At 42.6% G+C, this 22,906-nt stretch overlaps 1 protein-coding gene across 5 annotated transcripts in view; it reads left to right on the top strand.

The window, feature by feature from the left end:
* Positions 1–22,906, top strand: part of NMT2 (N-myristoyltransferase 2) — an 82,872-nt gene that overhangs the window by 35,097 nt on the left and 24,869 nt on the right. For 3 of the 5 annotated variants that reach the window (XM_081096485.1, XM_081096487.1, XM_081096489.1), the window contains exons 2-8: positions 2,220–2,355; positions 6,319–6,463; positions 7,943–8,061; positions 8,157–8,248; positions 8,365–8,481; positions 10,271–10,441; positions 12,019–12,127. In XM_081096485.1, coding sequence (XP_080952611.1) covers positions 2,220–2,355; positions 6,319–6,463; positions 7,943–8,061; positions 8,157–8,248; positions 8,365–8,481; positions 10,271–10,441; positions 12,019–12,127 — 889 coding nt within the window. Of the gene's footprint in view, positions 1–2,219; positions 2,356–2,743; positions 2,787–6,318; positions 6,464–7,942; positions 8,062–8,156; positions 8,249–8,364; positions 8,482–10,270; positions 10,442–12,018; positions 12,128–22,906 lie in introns of all 5 variants that reach the window. The other 2 variants (XM_081096486.1, XM_081096488.1) reach the window with 1 other exon arrangement.

The raw sequence follows: 22,906 nt of genomic DNA on the forward strand, positions 1-22,906 counted from the left end.
CCCTCTGCCGAGAAGCAGTTTCTTTGGTTCTGTATGTCAAGATTAGTGGTTTGTTGTACCCAAGAGATGTTTATAATGGAATTTTGACAACATGTATCTCTCCCTTTAAAAAGCTGCAGTGCCGCCCTAACCGGTTTGGCTCAGTGGATAGAGCGTCGGCCTGCGGACTGAAAGGTCCCAGGTTCGATTCCAGTCAAGGACATGTACCTTGGTTGCGGGCACATCCCCTGTAGGAGGTGTGTAGGAGGCAGCTGATCGATGTTTCTCTCTCATCGATGTTTCTAACTCTCTTTCCCTCTCCTTTCCTCTCTATAAAAAATCAATAAAATATATTAAAAAAAAAAAAAGCTGCAGTGCCCTGGCCAGTGTGGCTCAGTTGGTTGGGTGTTGTCTTGTGCACCAAACAGTTGCCGGTTCAATTCCCAGTTGGGGCACATGCCCGGGTTACAGGTTCAACTTCCAGTGGGGGACGTGCAGGAGGCAGCCGGGATTGATGTTTCTCACATCAGTGTTTTTCTCTCTCCTTCTCCCTTGCTCTCTTTCAAAATCAATAAAAAATATTTTTTAAAGATCAATTTAAAAAGCTGACTAAGAAGTAGATTAGTAGAGCAGTAATAACTGTGAAAACTGTTTGACTTCTGTTACAAAGTATGGTTTATGTCTACAGTTTTCCTGCTGGAATGACATCTAAGCGTTCTGCAGGATGACTGAGTGTAGACTTCTGAGTTACTCGTCTGATTAAATTTCATTTCCTGCTTACATCCTATTTTGGGTTCCTGGACCCAATCCCAACATGTGTGTAGTGGGGAGATTCCCACACAGCAAGCAATTCTCAGACACCAGCGGTGTATCCAAGAATTCAGCTCAATTCTGACGTTCTCTACTCAGAGGCAGCCTCAGATCCCACAGGTTAAGGGCTTAGTCCCGAAAGAGTGCCACCCCCCCCCCCCAATGCCCCCACTTTCAGGAACAAGTAACATGTCCAGGTTTTTACATGGACTTTTGACCAGCTATAAATCAGAGGTTCCCAAGACCCCTCCTTGAGTTTAATAAATTTTCCAGAGCAGCTCTCACAACTTTGAAATATTTTACTTAAAAGATCACTGGTTTATTATAAAAGAACTAGAGGCCTGATGCATGAAACTCGTGCAAGAGTAGGCCTTCCTTCCCCAGCTGTCGGCACCGGCTTCCCTCCAGCCGCCAGCAGGCACCCGGGACTCGGTCTTCCCTCGCAGCTCCGTCTTCGTCTGGAAGGTCGTCCAGAAGGACGTCCAGAAGGACATCTGGTCTAATTAGCATATTACGCTTTTATTATTATAGATATAACTCAGGAACGTCCAGATGGTAGAGATGCATAGAGTAAGGCCTGGGGAAAGGTATGGAGCTTCCATTTTCGCTCCAGACACACCATTCTCCCAGCACCTCCACCACCCTGGAAGCTCTCTGAACCCTGTCCCTAAGGGTTTTATGAAGGTTTCATTGCATAGGCATGACCATTAAATCATTGGCTATTCTCTTGCCCCTCTCTCATCCCCGGAGGTTGGGGTTTGGCAGTGAAAGTTCCAACCGTCTAATCACATGGTTGACTCTCTTGGCAACCAGCCCTTACTTAGGTGCTTTCCAGAAGTCACCTCATTAACATAAGAGACATCTTTAAGCCAGTGGTTCTCAACCTTGGGTGCACATTAGAATCACCTGGGAATCTTTTTAAAATCCTGATTTCTGGGCCTCATCCTCCAGAAATTCTGTTTCTTTGTTATGGGGTGGGGCCACAACATTAGTAACAAAGAAACAGAATTTCCAGAGGATGAGGCCCAGAAATCAGGATTTTAAAAAGATTCCCAGGTGATGCTAATGTACAGCCAAGGTTGAGAACCACTGCTTTAAGTGCTCATCACCCAGGAAATTCCAAGGATTTTAGGAGCTGTAGGCCAGGAACCATCAATGAAAACCAAATATATATAATCAAATATATATACAGGATGCCTTAAAATATGTATATGCACTTCAAAGGATTATAAAGTTAGTGCTTTTTAACACTGAAAAGGAGTGAAAATTAAGTGAGTTATCTGCTGTTAAAGTGTGTGTGTGCATTTCTTATAAATCACAATGTCATACATCCTAACATAGTTTTTCCCTATTATGACATATACTATTCTAAATGGTTAATTTTACATAATGATTTGTTATTATTTTACCCTCTGTGAATTTCCTAACAGAGGTTCTAGAGGGGACTTGGGCGCCAAAAAGAAGAAGAAGAAACAGAAGAGAAAAAAGGAGAAACCAAATTCCGGAGGCACCAAGTCAGACTCTGCATCTGATTCCCAGGAGATTAAGATTCAACAGCCTTCAAAAGTGAGAGCCCTGTTTTATTTTAATCTGTGTGGTTCCTCATGCATTTGAGAGCAGGTTTGTGCAGCTTAGCCCCCTGTTGGATCAGAGATGTAGTGAGGGTTTTGTTGTGCCTGTACTGTGACAGGAACCAGAGGGTACTTAAAGCCTTTTTAAATCTGACGTCTGCACCCAGATAACAGAGAGGTACATTTTGTGCTTTTGTGTGTACTAGGATACCGCCTGCATATTTCTCAGCAAATTAGTATATAGGTTATAATCATAGAACAAAGTCTCAGTGTGAGCTATTAGGCTGTGTTTTTTTTAAGTTACACTTGATATTTGATAACTATTAGTTCAGAAGATATTCACATTTTAATTTTTCTGGGTGTCTGTCTAATTATCTGAATAGCACAACATCATCTGGCAGCAGATTTCAGCGGGAGCAGCCACGGGTAAGTCTTATGTTGACTTTGAATCAGAACAGTCTTCAGTGGCCATTCTTAATTCCATTGCTACGGGTGGGAAATAGCGCCTAATGTTTTCCCTGAAGAAACACCCATTTAACCAAACTGGAAGTTATCTGCCTGGGCAGTGTGCTGGCAGATTGGTACAGCTGGTGGTGCAGCTGGCAGGCACCCTTTCTGGAGAACCAACCCCAATCACCCTAGCTGTGAACACAGGCCTTGTGTGCTGGGCCCTGCGGAGCACAGAGCCTTCCTTCTTGATGCAAGAAATTCGCAGGGATCGAATTAGAAGTATAATGAGAGAGAGCTGTTTTGATGCGTGTAGTGTGTGTCATGGGAGGGGCGCAGGAGGTGCCGTGGGGAACCCAGGCTCTGTCCTGGCCATGGCACTCGAGCTTGGCCTTTGCACAGGGTTCCGCCCCTCCTTAAGCCGTTTCCTCATCTGCAAAGTGGGGATGATGCCTTCTCCCCAACTCACAGGGTTGTTTTGAAGTTATAATTAGGTCATTTTTACAAAATGGTTTTTATATTATAAAGCACTCTGTCTACCCGGCAGTTATAAACCATTATGCAAGTTTTGTGGGGTTAAAATTTTTATTCTTGTACAAAGTTTGTTTGCATTGCATCGTGTGAAGTGAATCTTGCAGGTAGTTTTGTTGTTGTTGTTGCCTGTTTTACACTTAAGGACCAGGAATCACTGAGAAGGAAAATTAATTGCCCCAGTTTTCCCCTGATTGCCTTTGTGGGGTAAGAAGAAAATGGAGTCTTCTTCCCTAGCTTTTCACCTTGGTTCTCAGGTAATAAATTTTCTATCCACCGGACATAATTTCCAAGGTAATTCATGTAAGGTACACCATAAGCTTGCAAGATTTTTTTTCACATTTCTAAACGTTGCTTCGTCAGATAAACACGGTGTCACATATATGCAGTTGTGACCATTTCCTTATTGCTTCTATCATCACCATCAGCTTCTCATCTCTGAAACCTAGTTATTTTGAGCTCTCCCCCTGTTTCTGGTCACTTATAAGAAACTAGAGCCAGCCAAGGCTGGAGGAACTGTTAGCATTATATGGTAGAGAAATTCTTTTCTTTTTAAAATTAAGAATAAGTTAAAATTGTTTAAATGTGGGCTGTTCTCCATAGAATTTTTTCAAAGTTAGGCTCATTTCTTTTAAGCTGATGCCAGCTCTAGATAACACTGTAAATTGCTGTGGACCCTGCTTAGAGAATATGCTGGTGTACACTCAAGAACCAGAATGAAATATTTGTCTGGGTTCTTGTAGATTTTCCAAGTATTATATTTGGAAAATAATAAGTGAAGAGAATAGTTGTTGTGCTTATATCACAGGAGCAGATAAGGAGGAAAAGAGGCCTGCCTGACTCTCTTAGGCATATTTAGTGGGAAGCTAATGTGGGTTGGTATACATTCTCACCTTTCCTAACACTAATTCATTCCTCCCCAGGTGGTGCTACTACTGAAGGTGGATGGCTAGGTTTAAGAAGTTATGCTAGCTGAGTTTTCCTTACTGCTTTGTCACCATGGATTTGAAAATTGTGCTTACTTTAATCTACTTTAAGAAAGCATTTAAATTAATCATATGCTACTGGGATATAAATTAATCCCAATGGAATTAATTCATAAGTGGCGATTTCATGTAAACACTACTGGTCAACCCATTGAGGCTAATTAGGCGGAGTAGAGAGCACTCTCAGTGCCTCTTAATGGATATCATTGGCTCCTTTGGCACAAAGATGCTGACTCGTATTTCTTATAAAATAGTTGCAGTTTGCTACGTTAGTGTTATGGGATTTAACTCGCATTAGGGAGGAAGAACTACTATGACAAGTTCAGGGAAGACACTAGAGGTCTGTTCTGAAAGAGTGGGTTCTACTCTGCCTTTTTAAAGATAAATGGGCACATGTTCAAGCACTATTAGCTGATGTGCTGTGCTCTTAGTTCCTGTTTGGGGCATAGGTCTCCTAACAGGCTGTGCTTCTGAGGGTCCATTTGACTATAGATTTTCACTTTGCTAGAAACTAGTTACTTTATGTTGGAGGTTCCAAAGAGATGCAAATGAGAAATTAAGACATGCACTAGCCTTTTTAGAACAGCAAAAGTATTTTGTTAAATTAGTATGTGTAATTGAGTTATGTCCCTTATGATTTAGACTTTAGTCAAAATAAAAGATAAACAACTTACAAAACTCGTGGCAGTCCTGGCTGATGCTGTTAGACTTATAAGGGAAGATGTTAAGACTATAACCTACCTCTGGTTAGAGTCCAGCACTTTGTTTCCTTGAATCACGTTGGTGGCAAGAATCTTAAGGGAATCCAGTGAGCAAAGCAACACAGGACAGTCTGTATTAAATTAACCCCGTTTTGTACCTGGCCAAACAAGTAAGCGTCCAGGTTAGAAGATTTGCTCCAGAGCACACACATGAGGGTCAAAGTTGAGCAGAAGTTCAGAGCTACTGTTTACACACCATTGAGGGCCAGTGGTCCCCTTCCTTGGTGTCCATGGTGTGTTGGCATACAGGCAGCCTCAGGGCTCTGAAACTCCTTATAACCCCTTCTGAACTGCAGTGAAGAGCTAGCATTCTTTGGATGGCATCAAAAGCATATGGCAAACCCAATATCCATATTCAGTCCTACATACTATTCATTCTCTAATTTCGAGAATAGTTTCATTTTGCAGGCAGTGTGACATTAGTTGAGGGACTTTACAAGAAAAGAGCTGGGGAATCTTCAGATGACAGAAATATTGGCTTTGAGGAAGGAACTTTAGAATTTAAAGGTATTGTCAACTTTATAGACTGAAAATATGCTTTTACCTTATAAAAAGGAGTTTAGTTTCGAACAGGCTAGGGTGGCCCCTGATTTGAATTCCCAGAGGACACTGCTGGTCCTTGTTGGAAGGTTTGTTTCCGGGGTGTCAGGGTGAGGAGAGGGGGGTGTAGTCCAGGAGGAAGGCATCCCTAGAGGTTTCCTTTCCTGATTCACTTTCTTCCCAGCTCGTACTAAATTCAGATTCCGTTCATTCTTCTTCTTAATGAACTTGTCTGCATAGTTTCCATCCTGGAAGTTATTTCCTTTGTGCCCACATTGCTACTGCAGAGCATTAACCCCGACAATAAAAGCAAGGCTAGTGGCTGGCTGGCTGCCGAATGACAGTAATGCATGTGTTGCATGTCACCCCTTTTTGCTGCTCCGCTCAGATGAGTAATGGTCAAGGCCATTTGCAGATGGTTGGGAAACTAGAGTGAAGGGTAGTTCTATTTACTGTAGATTTCCCAGACTGTCAGAGCCCCAGTAAAACTATAGAGCCGTGGTTATCTTTAACAGAATATTGCTTACATCTTAATGTGTTAGCATACATGAGGCCAGGGCCCTGACCAGCTTTAGAGGAAGACTGCTCGTTTTCCGGTGTTGTAGTCTCCAAGGCAGATGCACGTGTCTCTGCCCGTGTTGGAGTGGCGGAAGCTTCCTCACAGTCTGTGTCTGTGTGTCTTTGCTGTTGCAGAATCCTGCCATACCAGTGCAGAAGCTGCAGGACATCCAGAGAGCAATGGAGCTGTTGTCCGCGTGCCAGGGCCCCACCAGGAACATCGGTGAGGCTGCCAAACACAGATACCAGTTTTGGGACACACAGCCGGTACCCAAACTAAGTAAGCTTTTCTGCCTTTCTCCTCCCGCCCTCCGCAGAACAAAGCTGGGTTAACAACAATCAAAAAACACAAAAGAGACTTTATTTCACTTATATAACTTGTTTCATACCACAGGTTAGAAATTTATACAAAAGTAATACTTTTCTTCTTAAAAGTTAATATCCATCACCACACATAGTTACAGAATTGTTTTTGTAATGAGAACTTTTAAGATTTATTCTCTTAGCAAACTTTCAAATATGTAATATATTATGAATTATAGTCACCATGCTATACATTAAAGGACTTATTTATCTTATAACTGAAAGTTTGTACCTTTTGACTCCCTTTACCCACTTCTCCACCCTCCGTCTCCTGCCTCTGACAACCACCAATCTGTTTTCTGTATCCATGAGTTTGTTTTGGTTTTCCTATTTTTTTAGATTCCACATATAAGTGAGATCATATGGTAATTTGTCTTTCTCTGTCTGACTTTTTTCACTTAGCATAACACCTTCAGGGTCCATCCATGTTGTCCAAATGGCATGATTTCCTTCTTTTTTTATGGCTGAATTATATTTAGCAGATATTTGTTGTGTGTTTGTTATTAAATGCCAGGCACCGGGGTACATATTGGGGAAATAGGGGCATGAGAGTAGGGTAAGTGGTGGCCAGGTAGGGGTTGGGAGGAGGATATACTCCAGGTAGGAAAAAGCTTTAGTCAGGGAAGGATGCTGTGAGAAAGCTATGTGTAAACTTATATCTGAAAAAATTTAAGTGGCCAGCCGAGTGAAGAGCATGGGAGGGCCTTGCGAGGGCTCTGAGCTGGGGCCAGCATGAGGGCAGTCAGTGTGGCTAAGCCTGGGAGCTGGGCCGGGTGGGGGTCCCAGGGGCCAGGCAGGCAGTACCATGGTCGGAGTCTGGGTTTTATCCCAGCCACATTGGGAAACTGCAGGGAAGAAATGGGAAAAGGACACCTTTGTGGAAATTGCTAAGACATCGATGACTTGAACTGTGCTGCCAGCAATCCAGGTGGAGAGACAGTAACAGTTCTGAAATTAATTTTAGACTTTGCTGGAAGTGGTCAGAGGTCACTGCAGCCTTCTCCCCTCACTCCGTCCCCTATCCCCCCCTCCTCCAATTACTTGAAGTGCAGAATAAAAGTCTGTCATCAAACCTCTGTTGTCTCCCATGGTGCTTGCTGTATAATTAATCTGTAATCTCGGGGTCGAGACAGAAATCACCATCATTTCATTGTACACTTTGTCATTGTATGACAAACGATTTCTCCTTTTAGTGGTGAAATAGCTGTTATTCTCCACCACTACCTAGCCACCCTTTTTCACTCTAGAAGTAGCTGAAATAATAGTATGTTAATGATTATATTAACCCCAAGGGCCCTAAACATGGTTTTATTTTATGTAACGGACCATTTTGGATCATCAGAATGTTTTGTAACTGAATATTCTCTCTTTTTGTCTTCTATTCTCTCCTCTTCAGATGAAGTGATAACATCTCATGGTGCAATTGAAGCAGATAAAGACAATGTGCGCCAAGAACCGTACTCCTTGCCACAGGGCTTTATGTGGGACACGTTAGATTTGGGTAATGCAGAAGTGGTGAGTAAAACGCTCAAATTCAACACTTGAGTTCATGCGGATTGCTTCTGAGTGGGTTCTGAGCACCATAAACCCACACCTGTTTGGTCTTGCAGCTCAAGGAGTTGTACACCTTGTTAAATGAGAATTACGTAGAGGACGATGACAACATGTTCCGGTTTGACTATTCGCCGGAGTTCCTGCTGTGGTGAGTCTTGCTGGCCTCACGGGCTGTGGTGGGGCGGCGGGCTGGTGCGTCTCTGTCTGTCCCTGTATTCTTGGACACTAACTGGCCCCTGTTTACCTTGCCTATGTTGACTTCAGGGCTCTGCGTCCCCCAGGCTGGCTTCTTCAGTGGCACTGTGGAGTCAGAGTGTCTTCGAACAAAAAACTGGTAGGGTTCATAAGTGCCATCCCAGCAAATATTCGGATTTACGACAGGTACATATGAAAGCTTGCCCGTGTCAGTTTTGATGTGTTGCTTTTTCAAGGATTGCAATTATAAGAGGCTTTTAAAAGTGACTTAATCCTTGCCGAAACCGGTTTGGCTCAGTGGATAGAGCGTCAGCCTGAAGACTGAGAGGTCCCAGGTTCGATTCCGGTCAAGGGCATGTACCTGGGTTGCGGGCACATCCCCAGTGGGAGATGTGCAGGAGGCAGCTGATCGATGTTTCTCTCTCATCGATGTTTCTAACTCTCTATCTCTCTCCCTTCCTCTCTGTAAAAAATCAATAAAATATATTTTAAAAAAAAATAAAAATAAAAGTGACTTAATCCAGGCTATTGAGAGAGGGGAGGTTAAGGGGGGGAGGGTATGTGGGAACTCTGCACATTCTGCTCGCTTTTGAACTTAAAACTGCTCTAAAAAATAAAGTCTATTAATATTTTAAACATTGGTTTGTGAACAACAAAAAGGACAACTCTCTTTTTCTTCTTCTGCCTCTCAGTCTCATACATGCACACACAGAGATAAGTTTGTGTACATATATGAACATACATGCGCTTGTGTATATGAATGTAGCGGAATAAATAAAGCTATAAATAGGTATTTTAGATTTATTTCTGCGGAAATTACTTTAGAAAGTTTTAGGAGAGGTTTTTTAAAAGTCTTTCTCTTTCATAGGATAAGTATGTGTTGTATTTTTGCTCTGGGTCTTCAGTCTAGAAAGTCAAAGACCCAGCTCTTGAAAGTCAAAGATCTGGTGCATAATAGATCGTTTTACCTTTCAATACAATGGGTTGTTTGCTCCTAAAAAACATTTTCTCCCAAGGAATGCTGTGTACTGAATGAAATGCTTGCATACCTGCATACCCGGGAATGGGCTTTGGAGCTCTAGAAGGTTTAGTGTAGCTCAGAATAGTACCAGGTCTGGTCTGGTCGAGGCACCTCTCAGGGGTCCTGGGGATTGCATTATATCCAGAGCAACATCTTATCAGATTCTGCATGTGGGTGACCAGTGATGCCATAATTGTATACATTACAGGAAAAACACATAGAGAAACTCTGAGGCACCTCAGGTCCAGTTTCTAAACCAAAAACTTTTAAAAAACTTCAAACAAAGTCCTAAAATGTATTTAGAATTAGAGATTTGCATCTCTGCAGTCTAGAGTTATAAAGTAGGGGTGTATGGGAAATAGTGAATCGGTCTGAATTTGTGAAATGTCTAGAGCAGGGGTGGGCAAACTTTTTGACTCGAGGGCCACAATGGGTTCTTAAACTGGACCAGAGGGCCGGAACAAAAGCATGGATGGAGTGTTTGTGTGAACTAGTATAAATTCAAAGTAAACATCATTACATAAAAGGGTACGGTCTTTTTTTTCAATAGTTTTATTCATTTCAAATGGGCCGCGGGGCGTAGTTTGCCCACGGCTGGTCTAGAGCCATGGTCGGCAAACTGCGGCTCGCGAGCCACATGTGGCTCTTTGGCCCCTTGAGTGTGGCTCTTCCTAAACCTTAGGAGTACCCTAATTAAGTTAATAACAGTGTACCTACCTATATAGTTTAAGTTTAAAAAATTTGGCTCTCAAAAGAAATTTCAATCATTGTACTGTTGATATTTGGCTCTGTTGACTAATGAGTTTGCCGACCACTGGTCTAGAGGAAAGAATATATTTCTTTAATATTAGATATAAGGTCTTAACGTTTTTATTCTTTAAAATTTTATGGGTGTTGTCTTATTTTAAAAAACACGTTCATCTTATGTTTGCTCTGATTTTCTTTATTTCTTAGTGTGAAGAAGATGGTGGAAATCAACTTTCTTTGTGTTCATAAAAAATTGAGATCAAAACGGGTAGCCCCAGTGTTAATTCGAGAAATAACTAGAAGAGTGAACCTGGAAGGGATTTTCCAGGCCGTTTATACTGCTGGCGTGGTTCTTCCGAAGCCAGTGGCCACGTGCAGGTAATAGCAACACCCTTACCTTGCATCTTTCCTGCACCTAAACATTGAGCCTTCCTACCCTGTTGCTGGAAGTGTTATTCTCACTTGTGAGTTGTGTAGCTCAGAGGGATTTTGGCTGACCTGTGATTATGTAGTTGGTTGATAGCAGAGATGGAGACTAGAAGCAAGAACCACTGAATCCAGTCTTCTTTCCAGTTACCGTACAGCCACTTGTATGCCAACGATCTGGAGCTGTATTTCAGTGTCTCTTCCATTTGAAAGACTGGAAGGTCTGGTCTGGTCGAGGCACCTCTCAGGGGTCTTGGGGATTGCGTTATATCCAGAGCAACATCTTATCTGATTCTGCATGTGGCTGACCCAGTTATGCCCTAATGGTATACATTACAGGAAAAACACATAGAGAAACCCTGGGTATCGTGATGTGGAAATATCCAGGGTGGTACCATTTCCTTTTCTCCTCTAACACTCAGTCTTATACGTGCTTTGCAGTGCTGTTCCAGATGTCTGGTAAAAAAGCCTAGACATTCTTGTTTGCTAAAAATAAGAAAAGGTATAAGCTCTGATTTTATGACTCAGTCTGCTCTTACCAAGCTTCCAGAGGTTAATCCAGGGAGAAAATTGAGTGTCAGGTTGTCACTTGACTAACCTGTTTCTGAAGAATCAGTTTCTCTTCCTCCACTATTTTCATTTATTCAAATAAAATGAAACTTCAGGTAAATATAGTATTAAAAAATTAAACCATAAAATTACTATGTCCTATGAAATTATTCATAAATAAACAGGATAAATAAGACTTTACAGGTGCATATTGGAACTCTTGTGGTGCAATTGGGTAGCGCTTGGTACTTATAGGTACATGTTAATACAAATCATTTAGCCCAGTACCTAAACTGGGATCACTTAAGAAATCTAAGCTCGTTTCTCAAAAAGTTGTTTTCTTGCCCTGGTTGGTGTGGCTCAATTAGTTGGGTGTTGGCCTGTGCACTAAAGGTTGCCAGTTTGATTCCCAGTTGGAGCACATGCCCCGGTTACGGGTTTGGTCCCCCATCAGGGTGTGTATGGGAGACAACTGATCAATGTTTCTCTCTCTCTCTCTCTCTCTCTCTCCCTCTCTCTCTTCCTCTCTCTCTGAAACCAACTTTTAAAAAAAGAAAAAAAAAGTTGTCTTATTGGTTGTTTGTTAGATAAATATGAAGGCTGTACTAATTTAGGGGGAATATTTTCAAGTTTTTAAACTTTTGGGTTGCTTTCTATAGAATCGGGGATGGTTATGAAATACATGCAAACTGGTCATTATTAATAAGACTTTTACAATTTTAAGATACCTCTATACTGAAAGAGATGAAAGATCACAAACTACAGAGGGACATAACTAGGGATGCAGGGCACATTTTAGAGGTAAAAAATGACTGATAAAATAAAGAAAGAAATAATTGCATTGGAAGAGGGACCGCATCCAGCATTGTGCCAGGCATAACATAAGTATTCATTAAATGTTCTACCACAGCTGAGCTAGACAGAGTAAAAACTTGGAGAGTCAGAAATCAGTCTGACTTTCAAACTTTATTGTATTCCAGATACTGGCATCGGTCACTAAACCCCAGAAAATTGGTAGAAGTGAAATTTTCTCACTTGAGTAGAAACATGACTTTACAGAGAACAATGAAGCTGTACAGACTTCCCGATGTAAGTAAAAACAATTTGCAGTTTTTCAAGACTGTAATGACTGAAACTTTCAATGTAGAAAAGAATTATTTGCAGGAGTCTAAAAAACTGGCTTATGTGTCTGAAGATATGAATAGGTAGCTAAAAGGTCTGCATAGAATTCAGGGGTGAGGAAAAATAAGGAAGTTCACTTGGAAATACCAATTTGTATTTTAAATCTAAGTTGTTCAGTTTTTGGCTGGATGGGATTAAACTCAAGACGTAAGTTTTGAAATTTTGAGTACTTATGGTTTGTTAAGTAAAAGGGAAGAAAAGTTTCAGGCTTCTGATGAAATCTTAACGCAATGGAACTAAGGTATAAGGTTAAAAGGAGAGACCTGGGAGAGGAAATAATGTCTTATAAATAAATTATCATCTTTTTAAACTAGCAAATTCCCAACATGAAAAATTGTCTGTATTTTAATAGGGGAAAATGTATTTGTTCTTATTATTTAAACTTTTTGTTTTAATTTCATCCATCCCCTCAACACTCTCCCCTTTGGCAAACATCAGCTTATTTCTATAAGTTGTTTTGTTTAATTTATTCATTTGTTATTGGCTTGGTTTTTTAGATTCCACATATAAGTGAAATCATTCGGTATTTGTCTTTCTCTGACTATCCCACTTATCATAATACTTTCTGGGTCCACCCATGTTGTTGCAAATGGCAACATTCCATTCTTTTGTATTGCTGAGTAATATTCTATTGTAAAAATTTAAGTGTTTACCATCTTGGGTTGGATGGTGTATTAGCTATCTATCGCTGTGTAACAAATGACTGCAAATGTAGCCGCTTAAAACAAAACCTTTACTGTCTCCCAGTTCTGTGGGCCAGGAATGAAGGCACAGCTAGCTGAGGCCTCTGCTTCAGGGTCTCTCATGAAGCTGCCACCAAGGCGTCAGCCAGGTCTCACCCGGAAACCTGCAGGGATGGATCCACGTCCGAGCTCACATGGCTGTTGTCAGGCTTGAGTTCCTCGCGGGCAGCTGGGCGAGGGCTCAGGTCCTTGCTGACCGGCCAGCCTGGCCGCCATCAGTCCTTTGCCACATGGGGTTCTCCCCACGGGGGCTCACAACATGGCAGCTTGTTCATCAGAACCAGTGAGGAGAGCGTCCATAGTGACTCTCTTAGCAGATGGACATTAGAACCTTACTCCCAGTTCACAAAAGTGGCGACCAGTCTCTGTCGCCACGTCCCATTGGCTAGACACCAGCCACAGGTCCACCCGCACTTCAGAGGAGTGATCCCCAGGGTGTGAGTACCAGGAGGCATCTAGAATCTCTGCCACAGATGGGATCTTTTGTTTGAAGTTGGATTTCTTCAGAGTTATTCTGTTTTGGGGGTATTTACAAAGCAGTTTAGTCGATATTTTAACTTGGTTGAGGGAGTCATGTAGAATATAGCCATGTTCCTCTCGAACTGTGACTATGCTTGGTGCGGCACACTCCAGGTCTTTTTGCCTTTTGGCCAGTTATGTGTTTGCCAAATGCAGGTAATCACTGGCTGCAGAATTGATGCCTTTTTTCTGATAATAGACAAGAATCACCTAATGTCTGACCTTAGGCAGAACTTAATAAAGAGAGAAGTGGAGCTGAAGGAAAGCAGGTGTTGGAAGTGTCAGGGTCATCATTCTTGGGCTTCACGACCTGGCAGCGGGATCAGAAGCATGTTCTTCCCTCTGTCTTAGCTGCTGTTACAGAAGTGGGGCTCGGACTAATGAGCTCACTGCCTCTCTGTGAGGCTTAGCAGGGAGGGGCAGTGTAGATCAGAGCAGATGGAAATAAAAAACTCAGTGACATGAAGAAGGAGGGTGCACACAACCTGGGGAGGAAGGAGCAGGCCTCTTGAGCTATGGGGCAAAAAGGAAATGAAGAAATAGGAAGATGTTCAGAGAGGTCACACTGTTGCCATGACAATCAGTATTTACTGATTCTTTTGAAACTAGAAACAGTTTATGGTAATGGCCAAGACCCAGAGCAACTGAGCAGCACAGTCACAGGGGCACAGTCACAGGGGCACAGATGGCAGTGAGAAAAAAGGGCACCACACCCAGCTGAGATAAAACACGCCCTCAGTAGGCACTGTTCATTCTCAACGTCCCCCTTGCCAGTTGTTAACTGCTTTGCTACCTGTCAGTTGAATTTAAAACTTGAAGCTCTCCTGCTTTTCTCACGAGAGGCTAATGCTCTTCCACTTTGGTCTCCCCAGATTTCAGCTTGTTGACTAATGCACTCTAGTTTGTATCTAAGGAAAGTGCCCACTTACATGTAGGTTGCCCAAAATGGAATGAAGAATAAGGAGTTTTAGTACCTATCATGGGCTTATTCAGGATGATTAGAATTTGAGCTGCTAACAGTATTTTGACTTTTTGACTTGACTTTGTCCATTAGCCTTTATGTTTTTGAACAAGAATTAATCAACACAGATAACAGTTGATAAAAGTCACTGGTCAGGAATTGGTTTTTATTTCCCCAATAAACTAGTTATAAAGGGTTCTCACATATGTTATTCAGTATACTAGAGGCCCAGTGCATGAAATTTGTGCAGTGTGCGCACGCGTGCGCGCGCGCGTGTGTGTGTGTGTGTGTGTGTGTGTGTGTGTGTTTCCTCAGCCCGGCCTGCACCCTCTCGCAGTCCGGGACCCCTTGGGGGATGTCTGCCTGCCAGCTTAGACCCACAGTCAGACATCCCTCTCACAGTCCGGGGCTCTCACAGTCCGGGACCCCTCACTCCTTACCACCTGCCTGCAGTGGAGGCAGGAGAGGCTCTCGCCAGCTGTGAGCCTGGCTTCTGGCTGCGTGGTGCTGGACGATGAGAGCCCCGTGGGAGCAAACTGACCACCAGGGGCAGCTCCTGCATTGAGCGTCTACCCCCTGGAGGTCAGTGCACATCATAGCGTTCCGCCGTTCGGTCGATTTGCAGATTAGGGTTTTATTATATAGGGTAGGATTCTTACAATAACCTTTTGAAGTTGATACTTCTTATCCCCATTTTACAGATGAAAAGGCCGAGGCTTGTGAAATGTAACACTTAGATAGGGCGTGTCATTAATAAGTGGTGGTCTTGGTATGCAGGCCCCAGACTTCCATTTTTTTGCTTGTTAGATCTCTTTACTTCTGCAATCAACTCTAACACACCTCTTGTGGGGGCATCATTGCTCAGTCCTACCACATGTCTCTCTGTATAGTCATTAGAGTGTAGGTTAAAACAGGAAAGGACTATTGTCAAGGTCCAAACAGCTCTCATTGGCATGTTCCAGTCATAGAGAAGGGAAGAAAGATAAAGAGTAAATAAATGAGAAAAAAGAGGGGGTAGAAGAGATGAAAGTACAGAATTTGGAAAATTGGAAGGTGCCGACAGCAGTCTCTTGAGTTAGAAGCTGGACAGTGCAGCGTACACCAGACCTCCCCCCTCACAGGCCCAGGTGGATGCTGCCACTGCTAGCAATCACGTTATTTAAGAGTAGGTTTGTATTATTAAGCCTAAAGAGAACAACTTTGTTGAGTGCAACTTTTGCCCTGTGGATGTCTTATTTTTTGATTCATTATTACTGTTTCTACTTACGGTGCTGCTTTATGTCTTTTTCGTAGACTTCTGAATACAAGTTAACATTCATTGTGGCCAGCATCATGCTAGACATTGCACATCTGTAGTCTCATTTATTTATTGATTTATTGATTTATTTAGAACAGTCATAGGTGGGCAGGTCCCTTACCCTGTTTTGCAAAAGAGGACATGGAAACACCAGACTCATGTGCCCAGAGGTTTAAAGTCAGGACAGAACTATGCAGGAGCCCATCCCATTAACTATTGCAAACTCAAACACTAAGGTTTCTCCAAGACTAATGTATTTTTCTACCCTTTAAATGCTGGTTTGTGAGCATTTCCAAACAAAGTTTGATTCTTTTTGTTAGACTTTTAAGAAACAGATAAAGAACAGGATTCAGATTAATCTCCCAGCTTTCTGCTGTGTTGCAAGGACACGACTCTGAAGATATGTGAAGACACACAAGATGTTCTAGATTTAGTAGCAGTAGACGATTTATTTTTTATTTTTTATTTCCTTTAGTATTTAGTGTCCTACTGCTCCTTTTTTAAATCAAATAACCATAATCACTGCTTACATCTCCACTCTGGGATCTTGCCTCTAAAACAGACATGTCTCATAGTCTGACATACGACACTGCTTCTGTTTTTTGATAGACTCTGAGCTTTATTTCCTTATGCCCGTATAAGCAGATGTTACACACATTTCATATACAGAGTCTAATGAGTAATGCATATTAGTTGGACTGTGGGAAAGTAAGTCTGATTGAGATAAGAATTTGCTGGTGAAATTTAAGATTTCCTTAGTAACTGGAAAATAGTTTTTGTGTTTTATTGCACACTCAGAAAACATTACCGCTTCCCTCTTTCAGATTAGGCCAGCTACCATTTTTATCTAAGCTTTGTGTTCTTCCCATCTCTCCCTGAAGACAACAGCTAAAATTTGAGTGTTTCTGGTTTACATTTTAAATTTTATTTCATGCTTCTCTAGATTTTTTTTTTTTTTTGAAGAGTATGTAACTTCACGATGTCAGAAAGAAGCAAGTTTAGGCCCTGAGATCCATAAGCCATTGTTGGTCAGCAAAGTAAATATTCTCCCCCAGTTTCTTAGGACCTTATGTTATTTTACTAGAGGTCTGCACCCTTTCGCAGTCTGGGACCCCTCAGGGGATGTCCACCTGCTGGCTTAGGCGGGCCTAAGCTGGCAGTCGGATGTCCTTAGTGCTGTTGCGGAAGTGGGAGAGGCTCCTGCTACCACCGCTGTGTTGGCCAGCCATGAGCCGGCTTCTGGCTGAGCGGTGCTCCCCCTGTGGAAAAGCACTGACCACCAAGAGGCAGCTCCTGTGTTGAGCATCTGCCTCCTGGTGGTCAGTGCGCATTATAGCAACCAATTGTTCCTGGTCATTCTGTTGTTAAGGTCAATTTGCATATCACCCTTTTATTATATAGGACTAGAGGCCCGGTGCACAAAAATTTGTGCACTCAGGGGAAGGAGGGGTCCCTCAGACCGGCCTGTGCCCTCTCGCAGTCTGGGACCCCTCGGGAGATAACGACCTGCTGGCTTAGGCCTGCTCCCGGGTGGCAGAGGGCAGGCCCAATCCCTAGGTGCAGCCCCTGGTTGGGCTCAGAGCAGGGCCAATTGGGGGGTTGGGGCACCGCCCCCTGTCACACTCAAGGCAGAGTCAATGGGGAGGTTGTGGCGCCACCCCCTGTCACGCACAGAGCAGGGCCAATCAGGGGGTTGGGGCGCTGCCCCCTGTCACGCACAGAGCAGGGCCGATCAGGGGGTTGGGGAGCTCGCCCCTGTCACACACAGACTAGGGCCAATCAGGGGGTTGGGGCACTGCACCCTGTCACGCACAGAGCAGGGCCCATCAGGGGGTTGGGGCTCCATACCCTGTCATGCACAGAGCAGGGCCCATCGGGGGGTTGGGGAGCTCCCCCCTGTCATGCACAGAGCAGGACCCATCAGGGGGTTGAGGAGCTCCCCCTGTCACTCACAGAGTAGGGCTGATAGGGGAGTTGGGGCACCGCCCCCTGTCACACTCATGGCAGGGCCAATGGGGAGGTTATGGCTCTACCCCATCACACAGAGAGCAGGGCCCGTGGGGGGCGGGGGGGGGGGGTTGGGGCACCGCCCTCTAACACCCACAGAGCAGGGCCGATCAGGTGGTTGGGGCACCGCCATTCTCACACTCAGGGCAGGGCCAATGGGGAGGTTATGGCTCTACCCTGTCACACACAGAGCAGGGCCCGCGGGGGTTGGGGCGGGGGGGGGGGGTTGGGGCCCCGCCCCCTGTCACACACAGAGCAGGGCCGATCAGGGGGTTAGGGTGATGCACCCTGTCACACACAGAGCTGCAAGGCGATCAGGGGGTTTGGGCGCTGCCCCCTGTCACGCTGATCCCGGTGCTGGGAGGCATATTACCCTTTTACTATATAGGATAGAGGCCTGGTGCATGGGTGGGAGCCGGCTGGTTTGCCCTTAAGGGTGTCCTGGATCAGGGTGGGGGTCCCCACTGGGGTGCCTGGCCAGCCTGGGTGAGGGGATGATGGCTGTTTACAGCTGGTCACACACCCTTCAGGGTGGGGGTCCCCACTGGGGTGCCTGGCCAGTCTGGGTGAGGGGCCGAGGGCTGTTTTCAGGCTGGGGGTGATTGAAGCTCCTAACCGCTCCTTTTTTTCTTTTTTTTTTCTTTTTTTTCATTCTGGGCCAGCTTTAGCTCTGAGGCCTCGGCTGCTGAAAACAGGTTTCTGGCCTTTGTTTACCATCTGTATTTGATACAATGTTGCAGTCCGGCTGGCTGAAGCTCCGCTGAGTAAAGCAGGTTTCTGGGGTTTTTTAGCTTCTTTATTCGCAACATAGTTGCTGAGAGTTGCAGCTGAGAGGCTGGCAAGTCAGACGGGGAACGTTGGAGTTCTCCGTCACTGAAGCAAGCAAGCCTCCCTGTTCGCATCAGCTGCCTGGCTGCCGGCCGCCATCTTGGCTGCCAGTTAATTTGCATATCTCGGCCCTACTCTGTGAGTGACAGGGGGATTAGCCAATGGGAAGGGTAGCGGTCGTACACCAATTACCATGTTTCTCTTTTATTAGTGTAGATAGCTGACTAGTCTGTTCTCTTGTGCTTTACTGTTTCTGTGAAAACTTGAAGTGCTTATAAATTGCAAAATTTATATACTTTCTCCTATTTTCCCAGGCTTAGTGTTTCACTGTGTTTCTCATCTACATCCTACTACCCAATTTTCTAACCTTCAGAGACTTGAGGTAGCAGTTCTGAAAGTGGTTGATATGAATATATAGGTTTCAGATGTGGGCTTCTATGCTATAAGATCTGTATATTGCACCATGTATCCACCACCCAAAGTCAAACCTACTCCTGTCACAATATATTAAGACCCCCTGTTCCCTCCACCCCCTTCCCTCTGGTAATCACCCACTGCTGTTTGTGTTCACAAGTTTCAGTTTTATACCCCACATATGAGTGAAATCATATGGTCCTTAGCTCTTCCTGACCAACTTATCTCACTTAGCATAATGTTCTCAAGGTCCATCCATGTTGTTACACATGGCGCTATTTCATCCTTTCTTATGGCTGAGTAGTACTCCATTGTGTATATGTATCACATCTTCTTTATCCGGTCCTCTATCACGGGACACTTTGGTTGTTTTCATGTCTTGGCCACCATGAATAATGCTGCAGTGAACATAGGGGTGCATATATCTTTGCAAGTACATGATTTCGAGTTTTTTGGGTATAAACATGGGAGAGGGATTGCTGGCTCGTATGGTAGCTCTATTCTTAATATTTTTAGGAATCTCCCCATAGTGGTTGAACCAGTCTACATTCCCACCAGCAGTGATGAGGCTTCCCTTTTCTCCACAACCTCTCCAACACTTGTTGTTGCTTGTCTTGTTGGTAATGGCCACTCTAACGGTGTGAGGTGGTATCTCATTGTAGCTTTAATTTACATATCCCTGATTGCCAGTGAAGTTGAACATCTTTTCATGTATCTATTGGCTGTTGTATGTCTTCTTGGGAGAGGTGTATTTTCAAGTCCTCTGCCCACTTTTTGATTGGGTTGTTTGTTTATTTGTATGGTGTTGAGTTTTATGAGTTCTTTGTATATTGTGGAAATTAGACCTTTGTCAGAACTACTGTTTGTAAATATCATGTCCCATCTGGTTGGCTATCTCTTTGTGTTGTCAGTTTCTTTTGTTTTGCAGAAGCTTTTTAGTTTGATATAGTCCCATTAATTTATTTTTACGTTTACTTCCCTTGCCTTTGGGGTCAAGTTCATAAAATGTTCTCTATGACCAAGGTCTGTACGTTTGGTACCTATATTTTTTCTGTGTAACTTATTGTTTTAGGTCTTATATTTAGGTCTTTGATTCATCTTGAATTAATTTTTGTACATAAAGACAAACTGTAATCCAGTTTCATCAATTTGCATGTGGCTTTCCAGTTTTCCCAGCACCATTTATTAAAGAGACTGTCTTTACTCTATTGTGTATTTCTGGTTCCTTCGTCAAAAATTATCTGTCCATATACATGTGGTTTTATAGCTGGGCTGGCTCTCTCTTCTGTTCCATGGAGATGTGTGTCTGTTTCTCTGCCAATACCATCTTGTTTTGATTATTGTAGCTCTGTAGTATAATTTGAAGTCCGGTAGCATCTTACCTCCGGTTCTTTTTTTCTTAGAATTGCTTTGGCTATTTGAGGTCTTTCGTGGTTTCTCATTCTATTTCATTAAAAAATGACATTAGGATTTTGATAAGAATTGCATTAAATCTGTATATTGCTTTGGGTAATATGGCCATTTTAACTATGTGGATTCTTCCAATCCATGAACACAGGATATTTTTTCAATTTTATTGTGTCTTTTTCAATCTCTTTTAATAATGCTTTGTAGTTTTCAGTATATAAGTCTTTCACGGTCTTTGTTAAGTTTATTCCTAGGTATTTTATTCTTTTGGTTGGAATTGCAAATGGAATTTTTTTTTCCCATTTCTTTTTCTGAAGTTTTGTTGTTAGTATACAGGAAGGCAATGGATTTTTGCACATTGATTTTGTATCCTGCAACTTGACTGTATTTGTTTATTGTTTCTAATAGTTTTTTGGTAGAGTCTTCAATTTTTTGGAAGAGTTTGAGAAGGATAAGTTTTAAGTCTTCTTTGAACGTTTGGTAGGATTTACTGGTGAAACCATCTGGTCCTGGACTTTTGTTTTTGTTGTTGTTTTTCTGGTTGTTTTAATGTCCTCACTGCTGACTGTTCTATTTAATTTTTTCAATTCTCCATGATTCAGTCTATGTATATACTTCTAGAAACTTACACATTTCTTCTCGGTTATTGAATTTGGTGGTGTAAATCTTTCATAATATTCTAGTATCCTTTGTATATCTGTGATGTCTGTGGTAATTTTTTCTCTCTCATTTCTGATTTTGTTTATATGGGTCTTCTTCCTTTTTTCCTTAGTCTAGAGGTTTGTCAATTTCATTAATCTTTTCAAAGAACCAGCTCTTTGTTGTATTATTTTTTGTATAGTCTTTTTGTTGTCTATTTCATTCAATTCTGCTCTAATTTTAATTATATCCTTCCTTCTACTGACTTTGGGTTGCTTTTGTTCTTCCTTTTCTAGTTCTATAAGGTGTAATATTAGGTTGTTTACTTGGGATTTCTCTTGTTTTTTGAAATAGGCCTGTAATGATATAAACTTCCCTCTTATTATGCTTTCCCTGCATCCCAGATGTTTTGACATGTTGTATTGTCATTCTCATTTGTCTCTATATATCTTTTGATCTCATCTTTTATTTCTTATTTGACCCAGTCATTTTTGGTAGCATGTTGTTGTTATTTTGTGTTTTGTTTTGTTTTTGTTTTTTCCCCATTTTATTTATTTATTTATTTATTTTTGCTATGAACTCTTTTTTTTATTATTGCAAAGTATTACAAAGAGTATTACATATGTCTCCTTTTTTTCCCCCGCCCTTGACAATCCCCTGGCCTCCCCTACCCCCCAGTGTCTTATGTCCATTGGTTATGCTTATATGCATGCATACAGGTCCTTCGGTTGATCTCTCACCTTCCCCCTCCTGCCCCCCAACCCTCCCTGGCCTTCCCGCTGTAGTTGGACAGTTTGTTTGAGGCAGCTCTGCCTCTGTATCTATTTTTGTTCATAAGTTTATAATGGTCTTTATTATCCATAAATGAGTGAGAGCATGTGGTATTTTTCCTTCATTGACTGGCTTATTTCACTTAGCATAATGCTCTCCAGATCCATCCATGCTGTTGCAAATGGTAAGAGTTCCTTCTTTTTTTTTTTTTTTTAAAAATATATTTTATTGATTTTTTACAGAGAGGAAGGGAGAGAGATAGAGAGCTAGAAACATCAATGAGAGAGAAACATCGATCAGCTGCCTCCTACACACCCCCTGGGGATGTGCCGCAACCCAGGTACATGCCCTCGACCGGAATCAAACCTGGGACCTTTCAGTCCGCAGGCTGACACTCTATCCACTGAGCCAAACCGGTTTCAGCAGCATAGTATTCTGTTGTGTAGATGTACCACAGTTTTCTAATCCATTCATCTACTGATGGGCACTTAGGCTGTTTCCAGATCTTAGCTATGGTGAATTGTGCTGTTATGAACATAGGAGTGCATATATCCTTTCTGATTGGTGTTTCTGGTTTCTTGGGATATATTCCTAGAAGTGGGATCACAGGGTCAAATGGGAGTTCCATTTGTAGTTTTTTGAGGAAACTCCATACTGTCTTCCATAGTGGCTGCACCAGTCTGCATTCCCACCAGCAGTGCACGAGTGTTCCTTTTTCTCCACATCCTCTCCAGCATTTGTCGTTTATCTTTTATTTCTTATTTGACCCAGTCATTTTTGGTAGTATGTTGTTTAAGCTCCATGTATTTGTGGGTTTCTTTACTTCCATTCTGCAGTTGATTTCTAATTTCAAGTCATTGCCATCAGAGAATATGCTTGGTATAATTTCAATCTTCTTGAATTTATTGATACTAGTTTTGTGACCTAATATATGGTCTATTCTTAAGAATGCTCTATGTGCACTTGGGATGAAAGATTCTGTAAATGTCAATTATGTTCATTTGGTCTAGTGTTTCATTTAAGGCCAATATTTCTTTATTTGATCTTTCTAGAGCTGTAAAGGAGTATTGAGATCTCCAACTATGATTGTGTTTTGATCT

Source organism: Myotis nattereri (genome assembly GCF_964212035.1).
Source record: "Myotis nattereri genome assembly, chromosome: 1".
Taxonomy (NCBI): Eukaryota; Metazoa; Chordata; class Mammalia; order Chiroptera; family Vespertilionidae; genus Myotis; species Myotis nattereri.